Consider the following 27,957-nt stretch of genomic DNA (forward strand, 5'->3'; position numbering starts at 1 on the left):
ATCCTTGCCTGTTATCTAGAGGAGTCAATATATAATTGCTGTCTGATAAATCAAAACTGGCATATGTATTTGGTATAACGTTATTACTGAGAGATATGAGTGGAACCTTAGGAAGTTAAAGCAGAAATTATTAAGGTAATTAGGTAGGAAGGGGACTGTGGCACTTCATTTTAGGACTCATTATTTTTCCAGCCTTGATCATATGGATAAAACATTAAATTTTGAAATAAAAGATTACTTAAATTTTAAAATAAATCTAGTTAAATTATCATCCAGAAATGTATATTAACTTAGATTCCTATGGGGAACTTTTTGGTGGCCCTGAATTACTACAGTGACTTCATGTCAATTTCATTATATTCTGGTCCACTCAAAGGTTTTGAATTACCTTAGAAAAAATATATATAGCATAGGATGTAAATAAGTGAGGAAACTGGGGTAAAGGAAAAATAGGATGAGGTAAAAGAACCAAAGAATCCATGGGAACCATCTGGAAAGCTGGTTAAGAAAGAAGATCCTTGATCTTATCGCAGATCTGCTAAATCATAATCTCTTGAATAAGGCTCTGGGATCTTTTCAGCAGCCCTGATGACTTGGAGTCCGTGGAGTCCGGATGTAACTTTAAAAAAGACAAAGACCAACTAACAGGTTATTAGGATATTTATTAATGTCATGGAATTTAGAGTCTGAGAGGTAGAGGAGTGGACATTGTGAGACTGACCCCAAAGAATCCGTTTAAAAATAAATCCTACAGGAGTTCCCGTCGTGGCACAGTGGTTAATGAATCCGACTAGGAACCATGAGGTTGCGGGTTTGGATCCCTGGCCTTGCTCAGGGGGGTAAGGATCTGGCATTGCCGTGAGCTGTGGTATAGGTTGCAGATGCGGCTCGGATCCTGCATTGCTGTGGCTCTGGTGTAGGCCGGCAGCTGCGGCTCCGATTGGACCCCTAGCCTGAGAACCTCCATATGCCGCAGGAGCGGCCCAAGAAATGGCAAAAAGACCAAAAAAAAAAAAAAAAAATCCTACATAAATTGGAATCATCCCTTCTCTCACTATAACATTTCATAATCCTTTTCTGATTTCATTAACGTCCCCAAAACAAGCCTCAAGGATTTGGGAGGACTCAGTCTGTCATTTTATCCTTTGACCTTTAACATGAAGGTGCACTTTCTGGGAGGTTTTCTCTTGTTCTCTTGGCTCTATTTGTGGCCTACTGTACCATTTAGCTTGGATATTCTAGTGCTTGGGTGTCTTTTTTATGGAATCACATCAACAAGTGAAACAGATACTTAGAAAAATGCTATGTCTCAGTGGTACTTAATTTTATGCTGCTGTGTTCATTCTCAAAACATATTTTCCCATGCCTCATGTGAAAATTAAGTTACAGATGCTAAACTTTTAACATAGGATTTGGTATATCATAAATATAAAAGGAAAGAATTAATTTTATAATGGAATTGAGAATATATTAAAAACAATACATTTAAAAAGTCTATCAGGGAGTTCCCTGGTGGTCTGGTGGTTAGGATTCTGAGCTTTCACCCCTGTGGCTCAGGTTCAATTCCTGGTTTCAGAACTGTGATCCCACATCCAGCTGCTGTATGCTGCAGTCAAAAAAAAAAAAAAAAAAAAAAGTCTGCCAGCTTACACTGATTTCTGCTGTAGCTGGAGTTTTTGTTCGATGATGTCTGAGAAACGAGGAACTTTTTTTGAAATAGCCACACGGATGTCATCACTCATATTCAAGCAGCTTCTGGACTTTGTTTTAAAATGTAAAAGTGAAGAAAATCCCAGCTCACAAAGGTATGTAGTTGCAAATAGTATAAGGATTTCTAGAGCGGTTTTTGCCAGGCTTGGAAACACTGTGAATTGAGCACACCAGAAATCCTCAAGCTTCATTGTCTCAAATTCCATTAGGATTTGGCCACTAGCTCGTAATTCAGCAAGGTCATTTTTCATTAAATAACCATCATCAACAAAGTCCAGATTAAAAAGAAATGGATCCAGTATCCATTTACTTGCCTCATCAAGATCTCCAACAGAGAAATATTCGTGGAAGGAGCTGCTCAACTGTTGCAGGTGCAGTGTTATTTCAGCTGCAATGCATAATGCTTCATTAGCTGAAACAATGATTTCTTCAAGAAAAGGAAAATTGGTAAAATTTCTTTTTTCAATGCGCTTAAGCCAAAATGGAAACTTCCTAACAAAAGCAGATAACTTCTCTCTAGCTGATACTGTGTTCATCCCAGTCCTTTGCATAGATGCACCAAGTTCATTTAGGTGTTTGAATAAATCTGCCAGGTATGCTAGGTGAATTTTAAAGTCTTTATTTTCAAAGCCATCAACTAAATTGCTGCTTTGGTGGTGAAGAAACTGATTTATTTCTTCATACATTTCAAAAATATGAGTAAGTATTTGGCCTCGGGAAAGCCACCTCATTTCAGTATGGAAAAGGAGAACACTATACTCTATTCCAATTTCTTCAAAAAAAGCCTGAAACAGGCGATGATTTGGAGCTCGCCCTTTGATAAAATTTATTACCTTCACCACAGTAAAAAGAGCATCCTTTAGTTTTGAAGGCAGTGTCTTTGTGACAAGTTCATGGGGGTTCAACAAACAATGTGTGATCACGATATGAGGTACCTCTTTTTTCACACAGGCAACAAATTCTGAATTTTCTCCTAGCATAGAAGAGGCGCCGTCAGTACAAACAGAGCCACACACATCAAGTGATATCTTATGCTTCAAAAAGAAGTCTCTGAATAGACGGAACACATCTTTTCCTTTCATTGTTAACTGCAATGGTTCACAGAACAGGAACTCTTCTATGATCTCTCTTTCTTTTATGTATCGAACAAATGCCATTAGCCGACTGCAGTCATCCATGTCTGTTGTCTCAGCAAGTTGGATACCCACTTTAAGAGGACTGGCTTTGATATCTTCTAGAATTTGCTGTAAGATATCCTGGCTCATTTCCTCAATTCTAGAATGGATCACATCATCTGATAAGGGTACCTGCTGAAGTTTCTTTTGTGCATCTGGTCCCAAAACTATTTGTGCTATTTCCAACGCACAAGGTTTCACTAGTTTTTCAGCTATTGTATGAGGATTCTTCTCCTTGGCACATAAATATGCAAACTGATATGATGCCTGAAGTAAGGCATCCTCCTGAGATGCAACTCCAAATGCTTTTAGGGTTTCACTCTGATCAGATGGTGCTGGCACATGTTTCAGGCTGTTGAGATCGTGCCCACCTACACCACCATGCCGCCTGTTGAAATGGTCAGATAGTTTTGATGGTCGGAGATCAGCATTTGAAAATACTGAGTTACACAACACACACTGTGGGCGCTGAGTTCCATCAACCTCTGTCGTACAGGTGAACCAGTAACGAACATAGTCGTCATCCCATTTGCGTTTCTTCGACATGGCACCCCAACACTCTCAGGTAGTATTCCAGAGATGTCGCAGATTTTTGCTTTGGGAGTAAAACAGAACCCAGACGTTAAGAATCAGTGGCTAACTGAATTAAAACAAAGTCACACCATATACCATCCTGTCATTTATGTACATATCAAGAAATAAGCTGTAACACGTCAGTCCAAAGTAAGCCATGACAGCATGACAGTCCAACTTAAATTTAGCAACTCACAGCTAAAGCCCTGGAATAACTAACTTGCCAGCAAGTTACATATGGGAGATCTGGGTTTATGCAAATTGTGAACACCTATAAGTCCTCTCTTGGGGAACTGAAGTTAAAGCTTATATTTGTTTTCAGTGATGTATGTTCCAAACAAATCAGGTTTATTTTGTATCCCCAGAAAAAGCATCTCACCACCACCCATTCCTTCCATCCTGTGCCAAGGAGGTATGCACACCCCCAGTTATGATCTAGTGAACAGAGAAGGGAGTAATTTACTAAATATTTTAAGGAAGGGCAGATTTTGATATGGTGGCTAGCTTTTTTAAAATTATTTTTTAAATACACATAAAGAGTTATTACTGAACTTAAAAAATTATATACACATATGCAATTTAACATAGCAAAGAGGCACTTACATTTTTTGTGCTTCACAAAGTTTCTTTTTTCTTTATTTTTGCTTTTTAGGGCCACACTCATGGCATATGGAGGTTCCCAGGGTAGGGGTCCAATCGGAGCTGTAGCCAGTGGCCTACACCACAGCCATAGCAATGCAGGATTTGAGCTGCATCTGCAACCTACACCACAGCTCACAGCAACACTGGATTCTTAACCCACTAAGCAAGGACAGGGATCAGATCTGCATCCTCATGGATGCTAGTCAGATGCATTAACCGCTGAGCCACAACGGGAACTCCCACAAAGTTTCTTTTTCTACAAAGTTTAATTGTTCAGCAGAGAACACACCTGACCATGGCCACCTTGGCCCTAACACATTTGTTCCTCCTATCACAGGTTTCTTCTTAGGCCTGTTATAGTTTCCTTCTCTGCTAGGATCCATGGTTTTATCAGCCAGTTCCATGTGTTCACATTATGATATATACATGGACGTAATTATACACTAATATTTTAGTATCCACAGTTGATACCAAGACCAGAGGGAGGCGCTGTTTCTGTGGCGAGCAGGGCTGGATTAAGAAATTTTATGGTTTCAACATTAAAGATTATCTGCTGGCCCCTGATTAACAAACAGAAGCAATACTAAACCATAAAATATCACCAACAAATTTCTAATAACTCCCGTTATAACTATATTGGTACTTTTTCTTTCAAGAGATCCAATTCTTTTTTAAAAAGGTTTTTTGGAGATTTAATTGACATACCACATTATATTAGTTTTAGGTGTACAACACAATTATTTGCTCTATGTATATACTGCAAAATGAGCACAATGTCTAGTTGACTGTCATCACTACACAAAGTCACAATTATGTTTCTTGTGATAAAAACTTAAGATCTACTTTCAGCAACTTTTGTATATACATAGACTTAAGGATTAAACAGATTTGAAACTCTTGATCCTCGAATAGCTTTGTTTCCAACTGAAGCAGAGAATTTCAAACAGGTGTGACCAAGCTACCCTTGACATAAGAGTAGGATACACACTATCAGTTCATGATTCACACTGTCCATGTAGAAAAGCAAAACAAGTTGCTCAGGAGAAACACAACTATTCTTATTACTGAGACCTTAGACTTCAGAAAAATTTCTCTCATCTAAAAGAACACCCTCAATTACCGTAGGACAGGATGTAGGAGGCAGTGGTTTTCTGGTGTAGTAAATGGAGGAATCATCTAAGTCTCTTACCAAAATCCAGATTCCTGGGTCCCAACTTGAGATTCTGATTCTCTAGCTCTGGAGTAGGAAACCAAAATCTGTATTCTAAATAAGCATTTTAGATAATTCTTATGAACAGTACCTAGAGCAGTTATCTTTAACAAGAGATGCCCATCAAATCACTGGGAACTCTATTGAAAGTATACATTTCCCTATATTACCTTAGAACTAATAAATCATCATCTCCAGAAGTAGGACCAAAGAACCCAAAATAAAGTCGTCCAAGTGATTCTGATACACATCCTAATATGTAGGCAGATTCCGAGGAATGAAACATACCCTCTGGCAATCCCTAGCTTGCAGATATTCTAGGTTGCTAAGTAAACAGTCTAAATGATTTAATAGGCATTTATGTTTTCTGAGTTGATGACAACTTCCTGTGAAAGTTGAGAGGCCTAAAAAGAAAGCCATACCTTTTTTTCTTTTTCTCTGAGCAATGAGCAAAAGTATAAACCATAGATAGGGCCAAATATACTTTAGAAAACAATTCTATCTGCCAGATAAATAAGTGATCCCCAAAGTCTCCAAAGTTCTATGCCACATAACATGGCTTAAATGATGTGATGGGGTACATTTAAATCCAAATGCTCAATTTGGCCATTAAAAAAAATCACAATAAGTAAGCCATGAATATTAAAAGTTTTCTAGTGACTCTGCCAAGAATAACTAGTTGTAAAATTTATCTCTGTGTAACTACTAAGTTGATCTGCCATATGGTTGTTGTCAGTCAGTTTAACATTGGAAGATGTCTGCCAGTCAAAACAATTTGAAGTTCGGAGTTGATCTCAAGCTTTCTTTGGGCAAGAGATGAGACTATAGGCCAACTGAACCTCTCCTAATTAATAATGATAAAATTATGACATGAACATAAAAATGCTTATACTTCTGTATTCTGTTACATGTATTTGGGGGGCAGAAGGAGTAAGGGAAAAAGCTTTACTTTAGTCTCATTAGAAATCATAGGATGAGTTAAGAGTACATTCTTATACACTCTGACTATGCTGCTCAAGTATATTTTGACTGAAGAGTTATCTGCTTGGAACAAAAGAATTTTTAGAAACAGTCATTTCTAGTATTCTTCTCCATCCCCCTTGAAAAAGAATAGGTAGAAAGAATTTACAAGATCCTCAGAGATGAACTTACCGCCCAAGAGGCTTGCTTGTGTTTTAGAACCTTACAATTTTCACTTGCTCCTTTGTGGTATTTAGCAATCACAATATCCTAAAATAGGTAAACATTAAAAAAGCATCATCTTATTAAGTAATTATTGTTAATTGAAACAGTGTAATAATGGTATGGGTTGTGTTAAAAATAAGGTCTTTGTTTATTAGAGGTACAGCCTTAATTATTTACAAGGGAAATAAGATGTCTGGGATTTCCTTTGAAATACTGAACACACACACACACACACACATATAATGGGGTGGAAATAGACTAGGATTGGCCTTGAACTGGTAACTGCTGAAGGTGGGTAATGGGTACACATTCTCACTATTTTCTATGTACACTGGAAAATTTCCATAATAGACAGTAAAATGAAAAGGATTATCTTATTGAGATAGACATAATTTGATTTTAGAATGATTCATTGGAGAGTTCGTTGAGAGCTTTCTGAAGATGCAGAATGAAAGACCAGATTTAACAAGAGTATTTTGCAAGTTTATGAAAGGTACATATGAAAAAGTACAACTGAGAGAAAAACCAGTTACAAGTGAACATTCACAGAACCGAAATAATGTGGGGAAGGCTAAAACATCAATATCAGCAGTGGCAATACCAAAGTACAGTTGTAAAACTAAAACTCCAAACCAAATACAGTCCAACTTATACCTGGCCACCGCCTATGCCGGTCCATAGTTGGTGCGGGTGTCAGGGAGGCAGAGGATTGAGTCATTACCTCTTACAGTTAAAAGCAACAGCCAGGAGAGAAGCGACAGGAATGCAGTCGCTGAGCATATTCTGCAGAAGCAAACGAACGCCTGGGATCCTGGCTTTGTCACTTAGAGGCTGGGTACCTGTCCAGGCTTCAATCCCTCAACTGGGGATGACAATAGTACCTACCTTATAGGATTGTTGGGAGGTTTAATTGTGAGCATGCATGTAAAGAACACCACCTTGTAACTAGTAGGACCTGTTGTGTATTATTAAGGACGGAGCGTTTAGGAGGCGGCCCGGGCGAGTTAAGTACGCTGGCGGCGCGGGAAGAAGACTGCTTGGTCTCTGCCCGCCGTCTCGGAGCCAGAGGCGCAGGCCCAACGGATGCTCGGGCTTTTAGGCGCCTGCCTCAGGCTCCAATTCGCTCTCGACTCAGGCTGGGACCCAGCCTCGGGGCGTTGAAACCAGCGGTGGCGCCTCGGGTCCGACCCCGGAGCAGGAACTTGCAGAGCGCGGTGAGACAGGAGCGCCCGCAGTCTCCTCAGCTCCAGCCGCGCTGGGTTCCATCCGGGTTCTCCGGATGGCTTCCCGCCCGCACACTGGGCGAGGCGCATCCCGGCACGCAGGCGCGATGGCAAAAGGCTGAAGGCACCGCTGACTTGACTAAGGAGCATGCGCGCCGGCCCGCTTTTCAGACTAGTGGAGCTGGAAATTTTTTGCTTATTGTGTCGGCCAAAAAGGATGAATTGTAGAGTCTCAGAGATGGAAGACACTGGACGTCCATATAGTTCTACCTTTTAACATTCAGAGCACTAGAAATGAAACTTTATATTGTGTCAGGGTTTGTTTGGGCTTGGAGATTATAAACTCCAGTAATTAACCATTTCCTATGTGTAATAAATGAGGTAAAAGAGAAGGAAGCTCATTCCACTCCCAAATTAAACATTCAGGCAAATGGGACAAGTTGTAAATGCCATTAAGATGCTAATGGTAGAGGATGAGTCCTCTTGCCCACATGTGTTGCCCTCTTCCCATAAATTAGAGCTTGTGGATGAATTTTCTAAGAATCATAGGAGAAAAGATTGTTTAAAAATTTTAAAGCCCACACCTGCAGATATGTTAGTTCCCGGGACAGGTATTGAATCCAAGCCACAGCTGTGGCTCCAGCTAGCTGCAGCTGTGGCAACACCAGATCCAATAACACTGTGCAGGGCTGGGGATCAAACCCTCCTGAGCTGCTGCAGTAGGGTTCTTAACCCACTGTGCTATGGCGGGGACGCCAAAAGATTTTTTATTTAAAATTCTTAGATTACAGGCTCTTAAAGCTATAAATGCATGATAGACTTCAGAGAAAAACCCCAAGCTGTAAACTAGAAAATGGCAAAACAAACCAACCTACTCTTTCCTATTTTGAGGGTATTTAATGAAATCACATTCTATTTATTTTTTATATAATCTTGTGAGAAGCATCCTGAAAAAGTGGGGGAAGGGAAAGTGTCAAAGAATGTGGGAGAGATGCGTCATTTTTTTTTTTTTTGTCTTTTTGCCTTTTCTAGGGCCGCTCCCCTCAGCATATGGAGGTTCCCAGGCTAGGGGTCTAATCCTAGCCATAGCCTTCAGCCTACACCAGAGCCACAGCAATGCAGGATCCGAGCCATGTCTGCGACCTACACCACAGCTCACGGCAACACCAGATCCTTAACCCACTGATCAAGGCCAGGGATTGAACCTGAAACCTCATGGTTCCTAGTCAGATTCGTTAACCACTGAGCCATGATGGGAACTCCTGATGCATCATTTTCAAGTATTGAGGGTGAACCTGATAAAAAGATTGAGAGGCTATCTAAGGTTTCTGTCAGTGAGAGAAATTGCAAAAGAGCAGCCTTCCTGGTCCAGAAACCTGGGCTTTAAATGCAAGGGAAAGGAGTGGGCTTTAGAGTCAGAGACTTGGCTTTATGTACTGGCACCAACACTTTTAACTGTTAGGACTTGAGCAAGTTACCTGGAGTTATTAAGTCCTTAGCTAACTATAAAATATGGCTGTTATCCATTACTCACCCCATGAAATTCTTTTGAAGAGATAACACATGAAAATTACAGGAGTTACTGTTGTGGCTCAGTGGGTTAAGAACCTGACTAGTATCCATGAGGATTCAGGTTTGATCTCTGGCCTTGCTGAGTGGGTTAAGGATCTGGCATTGGTGCAAGCTGAAGCATAGGCCACATATGTGGCTCAGATGCGGCATCGCCATGGTTGTGGCATAGGTTGGCAGCAGCAGCTCCGATTTGACCCCTAGTCTGTGAACTTCCCTATGTTGCAGGTGCGGCCCTGTGAAGAAAAAAAAAGAAAAAGAAAAAAAGTTCCAGCCCAAAGTTCCAGCATTCAAAAGGTAATTATTGAGATAATAAAATCACACCTCTTATCTTCAGTAATGTTCAAGATGTTACCTTTTTTCCAGAATGAAACAGAACTACGACATGATTTCAAATATTATAGAATTCTTCCTAAAATCAGAGTAAATTAGGTTTCACAGAAGATGGAACAGAAGCCCAGAAATGTTGGAATTCCCATTGTGACAGTGGAAACAAATCCAACTAGTATCCATGAGGATGCAGGTTTGATCCCTGACCTCAATCTGTGGGCTGGGGATCTGACATTGCTGTGAGCTGTGGTCTAAGTCGAAGATGCAGCTCGGATCCCGAGTTGCTATGGCTGTTGCGTAGGCCTGCAGCTACAGCTCTGATTCTACTCCTAGCCTGGGAATTTCCATGTGCCATAGGTTTGGCCCTAAAAAAAAAAGTCCAGAAATGTTAGGTAACACATTTTTCTTGAGTTGAAAGTGTCCTGAAATTTCCTAAGTCAAATGCACAAAAACTAACCCAGGCTCCCACCAGCCCTATAAATCACTTTCTGCCAAGTATTTGAAAATATGCTACAAGCCACTTGCAGTTTTCTGAAGTATACATCTTTATTAACAAAAGGTAAATGAAATATAAAATAGACACCAATATGGCTTTATGTTGACTATCCTATTGTTAAAGTAGGAATATGAAAACAGATTTTCCTTTTTTTCTTACGGCCACACCTGCATTAAATGGAAGTTCCCAGGCTAGGGCTCAAATCAGAGTTGCAGCTGCTGGCCTGCACCACAGCCACAGCAGTGCCAGATCTGAGCTGCAGCTTGCGGCAGTGTCAGATCCTTAACTTGCTGAGTAAAGCCAGGGATTGAACCTGAATCCTCACAGATACTAGTTGGGTTCTTAACCTGCTGAGCCACAATGGTAACTCCGAAAACAAATTTTTGAGATTCTTAAGGTAGATTAAGAATTAGACCTATTTGCATTGCTGTTTTAATTTCATACTGGTCTGAATCTAGACAGCATGTATATTCATTGTATTTGACAAACTGATTCAGTTACACTCCCACCAGCACTTTTTCTTGTTTTTTTCAGGGCCGCATCTGCAGCATATGGGGGTTCCTAGGCTAGGGGTCAAATAGGAGCTACAGCTGCTGGCCTACACTACAGTCACAGCCACATCAGATCCGAGTCTCGCCTTTGACCTACACTGCAGCTCACAGCAACACCGGATCCTTAACCCACTGAGTGAGGCCAGGGATTGAACCTGCAACCTCATGGTTCCTAGTCAGATTCGTTTCTGCCATGCCATGATGTGAACTCCATATTTCTGAGATGATCATTTAACGCAATATTCTAGTGGTATGGTAGTTGAGAAAAACAAGTGAGCTATGAAAAGTCAGTGTCCTTATGTTAGGGGTTTTAAACAGGCTGTTTTCAACGCTGCCACTGTTACTGTATTATTTAGCAGTGTTCTTAGTAGAAGCCTAAGAGTTGTGGCAGTCTCAGTTACTAACAAACAGTCCCAAAAGCTGAACTTATTCTTTGAAGAAACCTTCAACTTCAGCTTATGTTTTTTTGCAAATTTTACAAGACACCTGTTGCTTATAAAGATTACATACAACAAATATTAAAATATCCAATATTCATGATTGTTATATAAAGGCATTCACAATGAAAACAACAAAGAGTATCACAAACCATATCCTCTGTGATAAAGGAAAGGATTTCTGTGTCTAAACACTCATTTCCAGAACGGTAAAAGACCTAGTACTGATCAGTCTACACTGATTCAAGAGTGACAATACAGTTTTGTCTTTCTCATTCAAAGGCTTACACTTCCTTGAATGTAAGATTCAAGGAAATACTTTGAAAATCAAAATTTTATAACCGCAACAAAATTTAAGAATGAAAATAAATTTATAACCAAGTGGAAAACAATTATTACTACACAGATTGACATCACGGATAAAGTTATTCAAGTAACCCAAAGCTCAAGAAAGGAGTATTACTTTCAAATCAGAAAAATTTAAGAAGGTGAAAACAAATGATTACTATATAACTACAATTATAGTTACTACTAATTTAAAAAAAATGAAGCCCTTGTTCTGAGAGAGTAGAGAAAGAGTAATTAATTGCCCTTTAAATGAGTGCTAAGACAAGATAAATGGCCATAAAAATTGAGGAATTAAAAGTCTGAAACTTAATAAATATTGCAAAAATATGTGATAGGTGGAGAGCCAAGACTTTTTTCCACCTCACAAATATAAAATTGGAAATAAAACCTTACTCTGCCCCTAATGTCCTGCTTATTTCTTCTTGTTTCTTCAGTATGGAAAGGAATGAATTTTCTATGAGACTTCTGGATGCTTTATTAAAGCCAGGAAGCAGGAAGAATCGATATGGATTTTCCCATCAATAATCATCAGCAAGAATCTAAGAGAATATATCAGCAATGTCTATCTTGGGTGACTGTCTGTGACCAGTTATTACTGTCCAAGGAAGGAGGCCATGGGGTCATCTGGCCTCTGACGTTTCATTCTGTAGGCCTCCATTTCCTCTTCAGTGGGTTCCCGAGTTTCATATACACTGTTGTAAGGCCGCTTCCTCTCATCGATCTGCATGATCTCCTTGACATGAAGAAGGCGGGCCTCCTCTGCATTCAGTGCCTGCAGTGAGAAGAAAGACATGAGGACCATGACTCTTCATCAGATCTCTTTTGTTCAAAGGTGGCAGAGTACCAAAAAACCCCACTGACTATGAATTACTACATCAAAAACCTAGATTGCCTGAAAGAGCCTGGCAGTCAGCCCTTTTGCTATCAAGCTACAACTAATCACTATTTGACTCACATATTTTCATAAAGCACAAAACATTCCATGACATTTTCAATGTTAAAGAAATTTTATTTAACAACAAAAACTGATGTACATTTTACTGACAGAAGCTGGCAACTGATGCAATTCTGAATTTTCTCAAGACAGACTTGCTGACACGAATTATAGAGCTAGAAGACAACTTTCTCTGGGCAACATGTCAATAGCTCTAAAGTAACAGCTATACCAAGCACTTTTCTTCTGTGCATTAGTGACACTTAACAAATAGTTCAAGAAGCAGGCACACCAAGTCACACACAGTCTCTGTTGATTTTCTAGACCTGATAGGTGACGTCAGCAACTTTTCCAAGGTTGGGGCTCATTTGCTCATTTTAAAAATGAGCCTGGGAAGAGGACTTGACAATTTTCTAAGGTCCTTACAAATAAAGAATACTGAGTCACTTGTACTATTTAGCCTTTACAAAGTACCTTTTTCAATTTTTCATGTTTCTTTTCTTCATCATCGCTCTCTGAACTGCTCTTTCTATGTTTCCTCTTCTTCTTCTTTTTCTTCTTTTTCTCCTCTTTTAGTTTTTCCTGATGCATCTGACACAGAGAATTGAAATAGTGTTATTAATGCAAAAACAAAGCTCTAGTTCCAGTTTTAAAGTCCTCCCTCCAACACGTAAAAATTTAGGATGGGAGTTCCCTTGTGGCATAGCTGGTTAAGGATCTGGCGTTGTCACTGCAGAGGCTCAGGTCACTACTGTAGCACAGGTTTGATTCCTAGCCCAGGAACTTCCACACACTGCAAGTGTTGTCCAAAAAAAAAAAAATTGAGGACAATTGATCATGGACTTACCTCCATGAGGGTTTGAGGTTTCTTCACAGATTCTTCTCCAGTTGTATCATTCATAATACATTCCTCTGAATTCTGTGGAAAAATATGTGTAATCTAACTTGAGGTGTCAACAGTTACCAGTGATCTCGGAAAAGCTTAACATTTAAAACATAAAAAGATTTTTTCATACAGATTTTGACTTAAGAGCTTTGGCTGTTTTTCACTTTTAGGAAATAGAGGACAATGACTTACAGCAATCTCTTTCCCAGCTTCTCCAGTACAATAGGAATACTTGAAAAATGAGTGACAGCATTTGTATCCCCATCGGCCATCTTTCCAATAAGATCCCCAGATATGCTACAGAAAAAGAGAGAGGAGGTTATTTAAAAAGAAACCTGAAACTGGGATCTCTTATATACTGTTGATAAAAGAAGGAAAATTACAGGGATTCTAGGGCTAGCTAACAGGGAGAGGTTGTGGTTACAATGGTTTTACATTCTACTCCCCCAAAAACTTTAAATTTAGGATAAATTTAAATTTAGGACTTCTTGAAAAATTTAGAAGGATTGGAAAATTCTGGGCCCACATTCCCACTTGTCAATAACTGGCTGTTGCTGACCAGTGCATGGGCCTATCAGACAGGTCTTATGTTCTCCAGTGTGTAAAACTTGTCTGGCTCATTTCGCTCATACACGATAACTGGCCTGGCTCTTGTGTTTTCTAGTCTGTAAAACTTGCCTGGCTCATTTCACTCATATACAATTACTGGCCTGGCTCCTATAAGTAGTTATGTTTTTTTTTTGTCTTTTTTTGCTATTTCTTGGGCCGCTCCCTCGGCATATGGAGGTTCCCAGGCTAGGGGTTGAATCGGAGCTGTAGCCACCGGCCTACGCCAGAGCCACAGCAATGCTGGATCCGAGCCGCGTCTGCAACCTACACCACAGCTCACGGCAACGCCGAATCATTAACCCACTGAGCAAGGGCAGGGACCGAACCCGCAACCTCATGGTTCCTAGTCGGATTCGTTAACCACTGCGCCACGACGGGAACTCCTAGTTATGTTTTTTGATACTTACACAAGTGCAGTTTGGGTACTTCAAACTACACTTGTACAGCAAATTATATGCTTTATGATGTGATGCAATATGATATATACTGCATCACGTGTGAACTGTTCCTGTCAAAATATTTAACTTATATCTAACCAAGCCTTTATTTCTGATCTTATTTATAGGAAATACAGGGAATAAGGAATAAGTTATATGATATCATTAGGAACCAGTCAAATACAGAATATGAGACAGTTTACAAGATAAATGGCATGATCTGTTAAATAGTCACTATCATGAAAAGGGAAATACATGTTAGAAAAAAAGATAACAATAACTGGAGTTCCCGTCGTGGCGCAGTGGTTAACGAATCCAACTAGGAACCATGAGGTTGCGGGTTCGGTCCCTGCCCTTGCTCAGTGGGTTAACGATCCGGCATTGCCGTGAGCTGTGGTGTAGGTTGCAGACGCAGCTCGGATCCCGCGTTGCTGTGGCTCTGGCGTAGGCCGGTAGCTACAGCTCCGATTCAACCCCTAGCCTGGGAACCTCCATATGCCGCGGGAGCGGCCCAAGAAATAGCAACAACAACAATAACAACAACAAAAGACAAAAAAAAAAGATAACAATAACCAAATAACAATCAAAATAAACTGTAAACTGATTGAATACTGTGTCACATACATATACATAAAATCCCTCCTCCAACCAAAAAATCACCAACAGCTATTTAACAGCATTTTTGGTTATATTTTGAAAAATGTGATTAAGGACTAGAGGTTAGGTGATAATGAGGCATTAATGTCAATTTTCTGAAGTGTGATAATGATAATATATAGAACAATCTTAATTTTAGGATAGATGATACAATGTTTATGAATGAAATGTCCTATCATCTGTAAATTTCCAAATGTTTCAGTGAAAAAAATGTAGTTATACACACACAGTCCCCTAGACAAAGCATATATGGCAATCTGTAAAAAAAAAAAAAAAATGAATCTAGATGGTGGATATATGAGTGGATGTAATAGTATTTCGCATCCTGAGAAAATTTCATAAAACAGCAATTGGTGCAGCTACTGTGGAAAATACGGAGTTTTCTCAGAAAACTAAAAATAGAACTATCATATGACCCAGCAATTCCACTCCTGGGTATATATCCAAAAAACCCCCAAAACATTAATTTGAAAAGACATATGTACCCCACTGTTCACAGTGGCATTATTTACAAATGCCAAGATGTAAACGCAACCTAAGTGTCCATCAATAGATGAGTGTGTAAAGAAAATGACTGTGTAAAGTGGTATACACACACACACACACACATATATAATGGAATACTACTCAGCCATAAAAAAGAATGAATTTTTGTCATCTGCAGCAACATGGATGGACTTGGAGGGCATTATGTCAAGTGAAATAAGACAGAGAAAGACATAATAGTGGTTATCACTTCCCTATCCCTCTGTGGGGGAAAGGGGCAATATAGAGGTGGGAGAGTGGGAGGCACAAATTATTGGGTATAAGGCCACAAAGATGTATTGTACAACATGGGGAATATAGTCAATATTTTCTCTTAACTGTAAATGGAATGTAATTTTTAAAAATTGGATTTAAGAAACATTAAAACAAAGTTAAAATGTAAAAAAAACAAAATACTGCAATAATTTACTAATGAGGTTCAAACAAAAAATATACAGTCCAGAGCAAAATGCTAAGAAGAACACAAAACTGGTTCTGGTTCAACAGATACCGTATGATTGTTGATCTTCACATCCTCCTCATACTTGGAGCAGGCAACAGCCCGCTCCTGTCCCTTGATGACCGTCCCATGTCTTGAGTACTCCACATAGTCTTCAGTCTGAGCTAAAAGCAGTTCGGCTGGAGGGGCATCCAAGTGTTCCTGGCCACCATACTAAAAGGACAATGAACATTATTAAGTAACTTTTACAAATATTTGCATTCAAATTCTCTGCTGAAAGCTTTATTTCCAATCAAAGATGGGTGGGGAGTTCCCGTCATGGCGCAGTGGTTAACAAATCCGACTAGGAACCATGAGGTTGCGGGTTCGGTCCCTGCCCTTGCTCAGTGGGTTAAGGATCTGGCGTTGCCATGAGCTGTGGTGTAGGTTGCAGACGCGGCTCGGATCCTGCGTTGCTGTGGCTCTGGCGTAGGCCGGTGGCTACAGTTCCGATTAGACCCCTAGCCTGGGAACCTCCATATGCCGCGGGAGCGGCCCAAGAAATAGCAACAACAACAACAACAACAACAAAAGACTTTGGAAAAAGTGAAAAAAAAAAAAAACCCACACCAAATTTTCATAGGTGAATAAAAGATGTCTCAGTTGCTATTCATCTGTGGAGTGTGGTTGATTACAAAATGGCTATAAAATCCGTCTTAACCTGTGCGCATGCCCATTTGCCACATGACTCTGCCGCTCCATTCCCTGATCTGGGCATGGCTGTGCTACTTTTTGTTGCTATCTCTGGTATCCTAAGAATGCCATATAAAGAAACTGGGCCAGCTTATCAGAGGAGGAGAGCCCATGTCTGGCAGAGATGAGCTGTTTTAACTGAGGCCTTCTCAGGACAGATGAGGCCTGCTAATTGCCTGAAACCAGAGTGAGGACATTCTAGATCGTTTTGCTTCAGATGGACAGGCCCAGACCAGGAGACCCAACTAACCTAACAAAATGGTGAGAAGTAAGAAATACTTTTTAGTTTTGAAGTGGTTTGTTTTGCTGCAAAAGAAGAGAATTACCATTTAATCCAGCAATTCCACTCCTGGGCATCTATCCAGAGAAAACCATGACTTGAAAAGATCCGTGTACTCCAATGTTCATTGTAGCATGATATACAATAGCCAAGACATGGAAACAATCTAAATGTCCACTGACAGAAGAGTAGATAAAGAAAATGTGGTACATATACACAATGGAATATTACTCAGCCATTAAAAGGAAAGAAATAATGGCATTTGCAGCAACATGGATGGACTCAGAAATTATCATGCTAAGTGAAGTTTGTCAAATAGTGAGACACAAAATTGGGTTGTGATGATTGTTGTACAACTATAAATGTAATAAAATTCATTGAGTAAAAAAAAAATAACGAAAACAAAAAAAGCTCACTGACATAACTATACAAACATTATATACCAATTGATTAAGTCAATGGAAGGAAAGGACTAATCCTGATGGAACTGTGTATTACATGCCAAATGTAAATCAAATGCTATTACCTGGCAATTTCTCATTAAGAAATGTTTTTCTTTAGCAACGTGGTCAAAATTACCTTTTCCAGGATGCTTTCTTTCTGCTGTTCTTTGAAGTCTTCTTTCTTGACTTTGAAGGACTTATACAACAGCTCTAGTTTTGTAGGATCGGCTTGCAGATGCACTTCAGACCCTTTGTCATAGGCTTCCCAAGCAAACACTAGAGTAATTTAAAACATCTTAATGAGTTGTCAGTTGCATTTATTGCATGCTTCTTGAAAACAAGCATTAAAAAATGCACCCAAATTTATTATGAGCCAATATGAAATACCTTGACATAAAGGAAACACTTACATTGTGTCTGAGCCATTGATATTGTATCGCCTGTGTATCTAACAAAGTTATCCCCTGCATAGCTCACTCTGTAAACACAAATTAAAAAAAATTATTTCAGAGATTGACTTAAGAAAATTCTTTCTGACCTGACCATAAGGTGATGCGAAAATGCTCATTTAAAAAAGAATTTTATTTTTATTTTTTTGTTTTTTAGGGCTGCACCTGTGGCATATGTAAGTTCCCAGGCTAGGGGTCGAATCAGCACTGCAGCTGCCAGCCTACACTACAGCCATAGCTGTTGTATGACCTACACCATAGCTCATGGCAATGCTGGATCCTTACCCCACTGAGTGAGGCAAGGGATCAAACCTGTATCCTCATGGATACTAGCTGGGTTAGGAAACATGCTGATCTACAACGGGAACTCCAAGATGCTTCTTCTAATTTCAGACTGCAGTGTTTTTTATTTTGTTTTGTTATTCTTTTTACAGCCATATCTGTGGCACATGGAAGTTCCTGGGCCAGGGGTCGAATCAGAGCTGCAGCTGCTGGCCTAAGTCACAGCCATGGCAACACTGGATCGGAGGTCCATCTGCAACCTATACTGCACCTTACCGCCATGATGGATCCTTAACTCAGTGAGTGAGACCAGGGATCGACCTGGATCCTCACAGAGTCAATGTCAGGTCCTTAGCCTGCTGAGCCACAACAGGAACTCCCAGATTGCATATTATGAATAAAAACTCCCAGCCCCTATGTTGAAATCTATACATCCACCTTGATACTTACTCATCTGGATTCTTTCCTGCATTGGCATAGGGATTCTCTCTCATTGCTCTAGTTTTGGGATCATAGTAAGCAGAATTTGGATCTAAATTCCGCAAATACTAGAAGGAGAAAAATGTTTTAAAATTGCATTAATGTTGCTGTACAGCAAAATTTGACAGGACATTGTAAATGAACTATAATAAACATTTAAAAATAAAGATTTCATTAATGTTTACTTCCATCAAAGAAGATTTCAGCAGACTAGTAGCAGGAGTCAGTTTAGAGTGGGTGTGTGTGTGTGTGTGTGTGTGTTTGACAGGACATTGTAAATAAACTATAATAAACATTTAAAAATAAAGATTTCATTAATGTTTACTTCCATCAAAGAAGATTTCAGGAGACTAATAGCAGGAGTCAGTTTAGTGTGTGTGTGTGTTTTCACGCATGCGCCTATCTGGGGTATAACTGAAGAGAAAAAAACCCCAGAATGTTACCTACCCTTGGAAAGACTGACTGTATTACCCATACACTATACAGGTACCACATGAGAAGACAAAATTTAGGCTAGGAAGACCATATTTTTTGAATATGTACATTAAGTTGGCAAGGCTTACTTTTGCTATATCTTCTCGAATTCTGAGATTCCGGACAGTAATTCGTCTCTTAGAGTCAAAATTCTGTCCAGGCATGTCAATATCATCTGCATATTTATCTTCATCTTCATCTTCACTATTATGATCTTTTTCCTGGAAGAGAAAGGAGAGGGGAAAAATTTTTAAGAAAAAAGGAGCAACAGCTAATTCTTATTTTCCCTTTAACCAAACCCTTACTCATTTTGTTCTTTAAACCTATTATTATTATGAATTATATATTATTATTATTATTAGGCATCAAAATTTTAAAAATGTCATCTATGCCCAGATAGGGCATATATTTACTACCGTTTGAGAATTTGGTTCCTCTTCTCCCCACTGGTGTTTTGGAGAATTCTGAATCACAAAAAAAAAAAAAAAAAAGGGAAACTTGTAATTTTATTCCACTGAATCAAATGATTATTTGACACTTTAATTCCTAGTTAAAATAACTTAAATTTAACCGAACAAATTCTCATTTTTCACTTGTAGCAAGCACGTTAAGTTTTAAATACAAGTATGTCATTGTGAATGGTTAATTTTATTAGACTGTCTACAAATCCAAAATTATCACTGATAGGATTATAAATCATACAAATATAACAGAAAAATAAAGGTTATCAATATACTTGATAAATATTCATTTCATATGTGTGCATCTTCAGACACAACATTCTCATTAAACTTCACTATTTTTCTTTTTTCTTTTTTGGCCTCGCCTGCAGCATGTGGAGGTTCCCAGGCCAGGGTTCGAACCCATGACACACTTGTAGCCTGTGCCACAGTTGTGGTGGCAACTCTAGATCCTTAACCTGCTGCGCCACAGATGAACTTCCTTCACTATTTTCCTACTAAGGCCAAAAAGAAAACTTACCAGGGTTATGTAATAAGTATCTTTAGAGCAAAAGCAGCCTTTGTAGAATCTGGGCAGTGAAGAAATCTACTCAGGTGGATAATATATTGTGATTTAAGGCGAGTGTGAAATCCTTGCCTGAGACAATTTTTCTTCATTAGCCACGGGTCAGGATATTCCCTAACTGCACAAAATGCCCAAAGCAAGTTGCTCAGTACCTCCTCATATCTCCTTAAAAAGGCTTCAAAGGTTAGAAAGAATACCTTACGGCATTAGTGGGGGGATGTGGAAACATGCATGTCTCTCTCTATATAGAGAGAGGGGGAGAGGGAATATTGGTAGAAGTATAAATTTGTACAGCCTTTCTGAATGGTACCTAAGTGATAAGTCATCAAATTTTACAAACACATATTCGGTGCGTTAACAATTACACTTTTAGGAATTTATCCTACAAAATAATATGTGTATTATATAAAGACATATGCATAAGAATCTAGTTTTGTGTACGATATAAATAACTGGTTTTTTGTGTACGAAAAAACCAAATCAACAAGAGATACTTGGTTATATAAATTACTGTAATCAATAAACACTGAACAACATTAAGTAATTCTGTCCAAGGTGCAGAAAAATACATATACTTTGCTACTTTTTTTGGTTTAAAAAAAAAGAGGGAGAAAAGGGGATGAGATTACATATTTGTATTTGTTTGTATTGACACAATAAACTGAAAGAATCTGTAAGAAAAATAAAAAAGATTATGGGGGCAGTGAGGTTTAGAATCAGGTGGATAGAGGCTGGGGTGGGTGACTTTTCAATGTACATCTCTCTTAAATGATTTTTATTATTGAACTATGCAAATTTATATAAAAATGTTATAGGTCTATATTTAACGATACAGAGAACAAGTCCTCACTGCACATTTAATGTAATGATACAGAGAACAAGTCCTCACTGTATATCGTTTAATTGAAAAAGTAGGTTATAAATCAGTACCTAAAGATGAATCCATTAAAAAAAAACATGTATTACAGTCACATACATTCAGAGATATGTGTGAGGGGGTAGACTGGGACACTAAAAGGCCTACTTCAGGAGTTCCCGTCGTGGTGCAGTGCTTAATGAATCCGACTAGGAACCATGAGGTTGCGGGTTCGATCGCTGGCCTTGCTCAGTGGGTTGAGGATCCAGCGTTGCCATGAACTCTGATGCAGCTTGGATCCTGCATTGCTGTGGCCCTGGCACAGGCTGGTGGCTACGGCTCCGATTAGACTCCTAGCCTGGGAATCTCCATATGCTGCGGGAGTGGCCCTAGAAAAGGCAAAAAGACAAAAAATAAAAGGCCTACTTCAAAATGTTAACAGTTAAAACAGGGGATATGTTTCTTCTTAATTTTTTTCTGAAAATGTGTAACCTTCAAAACTGGAAATTTTTTTTTTTAAATAATTTTTTGCTACTGAGAGCTAAGTCTCTATAGTAGACACGGCTCTAGGCTATGTAGTTAATCATCATATCCAAATGGGCAAAATTCTTCAGTGCCTTACATACATTTAAGCATGCTAATTATTGGGGAAATAAATTATGTTTATAAGAAACAACAACAAAGAATATGTTAGAAAAGAGTAAGAAGCCTTTTTCCTTTTTCCAGAGTTGTTAATGATTAAGAACAATCCCAACAGTAGCTACCAATAACCAAGGGTTTACTCTGTGATATATATGCTAAGCCTCCTGCGGGGTAGGTGTTGTTTCTCTGCTTTAGGGATGATCCACTGAGGCTGATACAGAGGGAAGCAAATGAGTTTTCTGAGGACTAGTAGCTAGCCAGGGGCAGAACTGACTTTTAACATCAATTACCTGCTAACTTGTGCTTTGAAAACTGCCTGAAACAGTCTCTCCAAAATGAATGGATCAATTTATAGTCTCATGAACCCTGTGTCAGTTTTACTCCTTCCCCTCAACAGCACTTCTCTCTCCATAAAATCTTTTCTAACTGGAGAGATAAAAAATGAACTTCTGTTTAAACCTTCATTTTTTGTTTACTAAGAGTCTGGATTTTTTAAAAATGATCATTTTATTACTTACAGCCTGTTCCACTAACTTTCCTGAGGCTAATTCTTCTTGGAGTTTTTGGGCTTTCAGTGTTCGTTTTGCCTAAGAAAGAAAGAAACATGAAATTTATTTGTAGCATTCAAATGAACATTTAATTTTTACATACATAAAATAAATAAGTTTATTGCTTTCAGAGAAGGTCACTGGACAAGGTCATGTCTTGCAGCTCTAGACTTTTGGCTCCTAAACAATAGGAGTGACCAACTCCTTTTTGAACCAGACATTAATGTAAACTGAGTTAGACAGCACCAGGGGTAAGCTGCAGAGAGTAAGCCCTGCTGACAAGGGGCATGGGCCACCTGACTCGAGATGACTGGCTGTTTCAAGCAGGCTTAGAATTACCACATACTTCATTGTGCAAGAAAAGATGAAATTCATATTTTTATGTGGAATCCTATGATTTTAGTTATTTATTTATCTTTGGCTGTGGCGTGTGGCAACTTGATGTGGGATCTTAGTTCCCAGATCTGGGATTGAACCTGGGCCTCAGCAATGAAAGGACAGAGTCCTAACCACTACTACTAGGCTATCAGGGAACTCCCTAAAATCCCATGATTTATGTTAATTCTACTTTAAAAAAAAAAAAAGCAGCAGTGTGTTTTTTTTTAAAAAAATGAGACTGAAAAGGTAAAATCACAACAAAAAAACTGAGGTTAAACTAAAATAAAACTCAGTTTCACGAAGTGAGTTATTCTATCCCTTTCTACCACCCTCAAATGCTATGTGAGACAACTATAAAACAGGCCCAGAGGCAAGATACAGTCAAGAGTTTCTAACTCCCAAAGCCAAAAGCTTTGGACACTAATCTGCTCTCATCCTTCCAGCATTTTCTGCAACCTAGGTCAGGGAGGAAAGGATAATACAAGAATTAAAAAAAAAAAAAAAAAAGTTGCTGCCAAATAGGGCTAGCACATTGATTACTTCACTATTCAATTAGGCTTACTATTATTACAATGATAAAAATGTCATCATTTTTATACTGCTTGAAAACTCAAAAAATAGAGTTGATAAATTAGAGATACAGCAAAATGTACATGCTTTAAGCATAGCAAGAAAGCAGGGAATGGTGCTCACCAGATCAACTTTGGCATATTCTTCTACAATTTTCATGTGTTCTTCTGGATTGTAGCCATTCCACCGATCCCTCTTTCCATCGTAGTCAAACATTAGCTGAGGCTGGATATGTTCATCTGGAGCTATATTAGTACCTGTAAATTTTGCTCCAACACGCCTAGGTCTCTGGAAAACAGAATAAAATCAAATCTTTTCCTAAATCCCTGTAGCCGAAAGAAAATTTCATATAATCTTTATAGAGTGTGTGTGACCAGACATGGGGCTTTATGATTTATTCAATTATCAGTTATTCTTCCAGCAAAAAATTCCGATGACTTGGAGTGTCCGTCATGGTGCAGCGGAAACAAATCTGACTAGGAACCACGAGGTTGCGGGTTCGATCCCTGGCCTCTGCTCAGGGCGTTAAGGATCCAGCGTTGCTATAAGCTGTGGTGTAGGTCGCAGATGTGGCTAGGATCTGGCTTGCTATGACTCTGGCATAGGCCAGCAGCAAGAGCTCTGATTAGACCCCTAGCCTGGGAACCTCCATATGCCGAAAGTGCAAAAGGCAAAAAAAAAAAAAATTCCGATGACGCTAAACTAATTTCACTCAAGTTAATTTTTATTTAACTTGTTCCTAAATATAGGTAATTTTAGAAAAATAAAATTAAACTCTCTAACAAGAATAAAGAAAGAGACTCTTTGACAACAGTTTCTAGAATTCTCAAAGGTGAACTGACCTCAAAGCAGTCTTTTTTTTTGTGTGTCATGGCTCCACAGTTTTCACATGCTCCTTTGCGGTACTTAGTAGTTATGGAATTCTGTAAGTGGATATAAAGAAAAACAAAATGATTTATCTATCTAAACAAGTTAAAATAACTTTGGCTCTCATTAGTATATTGTCTACTGAAATGATTTATTTGTTAAGAGGAAAAACCAGTTAGAATCTCCACACTTTCATAAATAAAAGGTTTAACGACTTCAGCAATATAAAATTATAAGATAAAGAAGCTAAAACAGTATGTATTGTGAATTTTAATACCTTATAAAAAGTTATGTAATCTGTTTCTGTTTTACATAGTATTGCATTTAATGTTCTTAAAATAAAATCTTCATTTCCCCATGCACACACACACATACAGGTTGCCTACATACCTCTTTCACGCCCCTCTTGTACCATTCTCCAGATGAGCTATACTGCTTCTGTTTCTCTGGCTGTGGTCTCTGGTGCTTTAAGGTAGGTCTTTTTGATGGATCAATATACCATGGCACTGAAGAAATATACTGAGGGATATGAGGATTGATGTCTCTGTAATAAAATGAAAAAAAAAAATTTTTTTTTTTTACAGAATGAAGCTGAAAAATAATTGATGTTATAATTACAAAGGCAGCCTATACAGAATCTAAGAATATTGCAGTGGGAGAAGGGAGATAGAATATACTTGTTATCTCTATAATATCATAAAAAACAAAAATAAAGCAACTTATATTAGAGCAAAAAAATTTACAACAAAGAAAGTAAGAACAGCGATGTAACTGAAGGGGGAGGAGAGATGAAGGGAGAGGAAGATACGAACCTTTGTTAGTGAGATTAATCTTGTATCAGAGCAAGAAGTTAACTAATAATGCCTAGAATTAATTATAATAATGGGGTACGTATATTATTTAGGGATGTGGCGGGTCAACCAGAAGAACTCAAAACAGAATGATAACTAAAGTCATCCCTTAGTATCTGTGAGGGACTGGTTCCAGGACCTGCCTTGGATAACAAAATCTGTGAATGCTCAAGCTGCATAGCTTGGACCTGCATATGTGCGGTTTGGAATCTGTAGACTCAATCAGTAGTGGAATGCACACTCACTGAAAACAATTTTGAGTATAAGTGGACTCGCACAGCTCAAACCTGTGTTGTTCAAGGGTCAACCATAGCCATTTGTGCAGGGGAGGACAGGGAATGGGAAGAACTGAGAAGGACTAAAGCTATTAACTAAAAGTCCTTCATTGTTATTCAATTACTAAACCTTATACATCACATTGCTAAAATAAATAAAACAAAAATGATGTAAATGGTGGTAACGAGATGGCTTCTTGTCAAAGCAAGGGATGAGAAACTGGTAAACTAAGTAGACATGAATTTGAGGCATTCCCACTGCGGTGTAGTGAATTAAGATTGCATCAGCTCGGGTTGCTGCAGAGGCTTGGGTTGGATTCCTGGCCTGGCACAGTGGGTTGAAGAATCTGGTGTCGCCCCAGCTGTAGCGTAGGTCACAGCTGTGGCTCTGTTTCACTTTCTGGCCTGGGAACTTCAATATGCCATGGGTGTGGCCATGAAAAAAAAAAAAGTAGACATGAATTTGAATTTTGAATGAACAGATCTTATAAAAAATTACTTACTTTCCTTCTTCATCAACTTCTGCAGGGGCATTACCCAATTTTCGCTGTTCTTCTAGCTCCTTCTTCTTTCTCCAGTCCTCTCGGGTCATCTTCTTTGGTTCCTCCAAACTCATTTCTTTAGACCCCGACATGGGGGTAGCATTAACTGCATCCACAGCTGCAGCTGACATGGTTATCCGGTCTCCCCTATGAAAAGGAAGAAATATCTCTTAGTATAAACCAGGCCTTTGTGAATTCATCAGTGTGACTATCAAAAGTACACTCTAAAAATACATACTGTGGGTTGTATGAAATGTTTCATGTGTTCTTATTCTTTCATAGTGTCTGTAAGGAAAAGGTCTCTTTTCCCTCCACAAAAGTGCCTATATACTGTTGTTTTCTCTCAACTCTAATTTACAACTGGAGAGAGACATAAAGATTCTTTCTCTCATATATATTCCTGAAGTCCTCTCTATGTGTGTGTCTCAAACTTTTCCATCACACTAACCCTTAGCAAGTACACAGAGTCCTACCTCTGCTCCTCTTAAAGACTGAATGCTTTAAGATTACCTATATTCAGGAGTTCCCATCATGGCGCAGTGGTTAACGAATCCAACTAGGAACCATGAGGTTGCAGGTTCGATCCCTGCCCTTGCTCAGTGGGTTGACGATCCGGCGTTGCTGTGGGCTGTGGTGTAGGTTGCAGACTCGGCTCGGATCCTGCATTGCTGTGGCTCTGGCGTAGGCTGGCGGCTACAGCTCTGATTGGACACCTAGCCTGGGAACTTCCATATGCCGTGGGAGCGGCCCAAGAAATGGCAAAAAGACAAAAAAAAAAAAAAAGATTACCTATATTCATTGCATCTATTTCTTCATCTTCTACCTCCGTCAATCACTCTGATTCACCTTCCACTCCCACCACTCCAAAGATACCACTAAGTTGTCAATGCGTTAAGTCCTGTGGACACTTTTTAGTTCTATACCTTTTTATATATACACACACACATATATACATATATACACACTAATATATATATATATTAGTGTTTTAGGACCTTACCCATGGCATATGGAAGTTCTCAGGCTAGGGCTCAAATCAGAGCTGCAGCTGCTAGCCGATGCTGCAGCCACACCAGATCCAAACTGGTTCCTGTCTCCTTTGCAAGTTCATTCATTTCTGTACAGTCATTTAATGTTGGATTCCACAAGGCTCAATCCTAGGGCCTTCTTCATCACTCTTAACTCCAGAAGAGGACAAGCTTATCTATTTCCAAGGCTTCAACAGCCAAAATACACAACTGTTGGCTCTCCAACTTATTTCTCTACTCCAGACCTTTTATTTGAGCTTCAGATAAGTACATTACAATTACTTGCTTCAAAGTATCTCCACTTATATACCACAGAGAAAACTAAACTCAACAAACAGTTTTGTTTTTGTTTTTTCCTCTTCTCAGTCTGCAACCAGAACGCCTCATGGCGACACCGGATCCTTAACCCACTGATAGAGGCCAGGGATCAAACCCGCATCCTCATGGATACTAGTCGGATTCGTTTCGCTGCACCACAAGAGGAACTCCCTGAACTCAACAAATCTTAATCTTCTCTCTGAAATCTAATCTCCTCCACTGTTCCCTCTCTTGATGAAAGACAGACACCATCATCCATCACTTAACAACGTTCTAGCTAGTACCCATATCTCTGTCAGCACTAAGTATTATTTTCACCTTCTGAATATCACTCAAATTCATCTACTTCTGCTCTCAACAACCTTATTACTTTTTCCTTTGAGTCTCTTCTGATTCCCTACAATTAATTCTCCACACTGCAGTGCTATTTTTAAAAACAGATTTAACCATATCATGTCCCACTACCCAAGCTTAAAAACCTCCAATGCAGGACTGTCCGAGAGAAATATAACACCAGCACTATATGTCATGCCACTGAAGATACAGTCCTGGTCTAACTGGGCACAAGTACCACGTATGAGGCCTAGCACGGCGGCATCCTTCTCGGTCCCCTGTTCCCATTCTCTCCTCAACCTGGCGTTCGTCAACGCCATGAGGATATCTGTATTAGCCTCTAGCTCACTTCCCTGAGTTCTTCACCTTCACCCTCCTCCCCTTCCCCAGATTCTCACAATAATCCCTCACCTGGTCACGAGGTCGCGCAGTTGCTGACCCCAAAACAGCCGGACACGAAGGAAGCGGATCGTCAATGTTTACTTCCTGACTTTCCTTCCTCTCCCGGCACCCACTGCGGTGCCTTCCGGACGACTAACACATGCGCACCAAAGACTCTGGGTCTCAGACTCCCAAACGACGCTGGTCTCGCGAGATCTCGATCAGTACCTACCTCTCTACAGGGG

General features: G+C 39.3%; 2 protein-coding genes across 3 annotated transcripts; both read right to left on the minus strand.

The window, feature by feature from the left end:
* Nucleotides 1-1,520: 1,520 nt before the first annotated feature.
* On the minus strand, nucleotides 1,521-7,499 carry FAM200C (family with sequence similarity 200 member C). Its single transcript, XM_047781367.1, has 3 exons — nucleotides 7,381-7,499; nucleotides 6,463-6,540; nucleotides 1,521-3,480 (listed from the first exon to the last, which is right to left on the minus strand). The coding sequence occupies exon 3, from the start codon at nucleotides 3,429-3,431 to the stop codon at nucleotides 1,647-1,649; it is 1,785 nt and encodes a 594-aa protein (XP_047637323.1). The 5' UTR covers nucleotides 3,432-3,480; nucleotides 6,463-6,540; nucleotides 7,381-7,499; the 3' UTR covers nucleotides 1,521-1,646.
* A 3,621-nt stretch (nucleotides 7,500-11,120) lies between these two features.
* Nucleotides 11,121-27,857, minus strand: SLU7 (SLU7 homolog, splicing factor). Of its 2 annotated transcripts, none has more exons than XM_047781602.1 (16): nucleotides 27,743-27,857; nucleotides 25,614-25,799; nucleotides 24,375-24,528; nucleotides 23,960-24,040; nucleotides 23,241-23,405; nucleotides 22,140-22,208; nucleotides 19,514-19,561; nucleotides 19,187-19,318; nucleotides 18,594-18,691; nucleotides 17,823-17,890; nucleotides 17,549-17,688; nucleotides 16,009-16,170; nucleotides 13,462-13,566; nucleotides 13,231-13,302; nucleotides 12,858-12,974; nucleotides 11,121-12,221 (listed from the first exon to the last, which is right to left on the minus strand). In XM_047781602.1, the coding sequence occupies exons 2-16, from the start codon at nucleotides 25,781-25,783 to the stop codon at nucleotides 12,042-12,044; spliced, it is 1,761 nt and encodes a 586-aa protein (XP_047637558.1). In that variant the 5' UTR covers nucleotides 25,784-25,799; nucleotides 27,743-27,857; the 3' UTR covers nucleotides 11,121-12,041. The 2 variants fall into 2 exon arrangements, with proteins under 2 accessions (XP_047637558.1, XP_047637465.1); XM_047781509.1 differs by lacking the exon at nucleotides 27,743-27,857 and adding an exon at nucleotides 26,163-26,181.
* Nucleotides 27,858-27,957: the final 100 nt, after the last annotated feature.

Source organism: Phacochoerus africanus, chromosome 1 (assembly GCF_016906955.1).
Source record: "Phacochoerus africanus isolate WHEZ1 chromosome 1, ROS_Pafr_v1, whole genome shotgun sequence".
Classification (NCBI taxonomy): Eukaryota; Metazoa; Chordata; class Mammalia; order Artiodactyla; family Suidae; genus Phacochoerus; species Phacochoerus africanus.

Bases quoted from the DNA above. Each gene is read 5' to 3' on its own strand.
- FAM200C (XM_047781367.1), bottom strand. From the start codon at position 3,431: ATGTCGAAGAAACGCAAATGGGATGACGACTATGTTCGTTACTGGTTC.
- SLU7 (XM_047781602.1), bottom strand. From the start codon at position 25,783: ATGTCAGCTGCAGCTGTGGATGCAGTTAATGCTACCCCCATGTCGGGG. The intron at 23,406-23,959 runs GTCAGTTCACCT...TCTGTTTTCCAG, and splicing joins AAAAAAAAGACTGCTTTGAG to AGACCTAGGCGTGTTGGAGC. The intron at 19,562-22,139 runs GTAAGTAATAAA...TTTGTGATTCAG, and splicing joins GAAAGTTAGTGGAACAGGCT to AATTCTCCAAAACACCAGTG.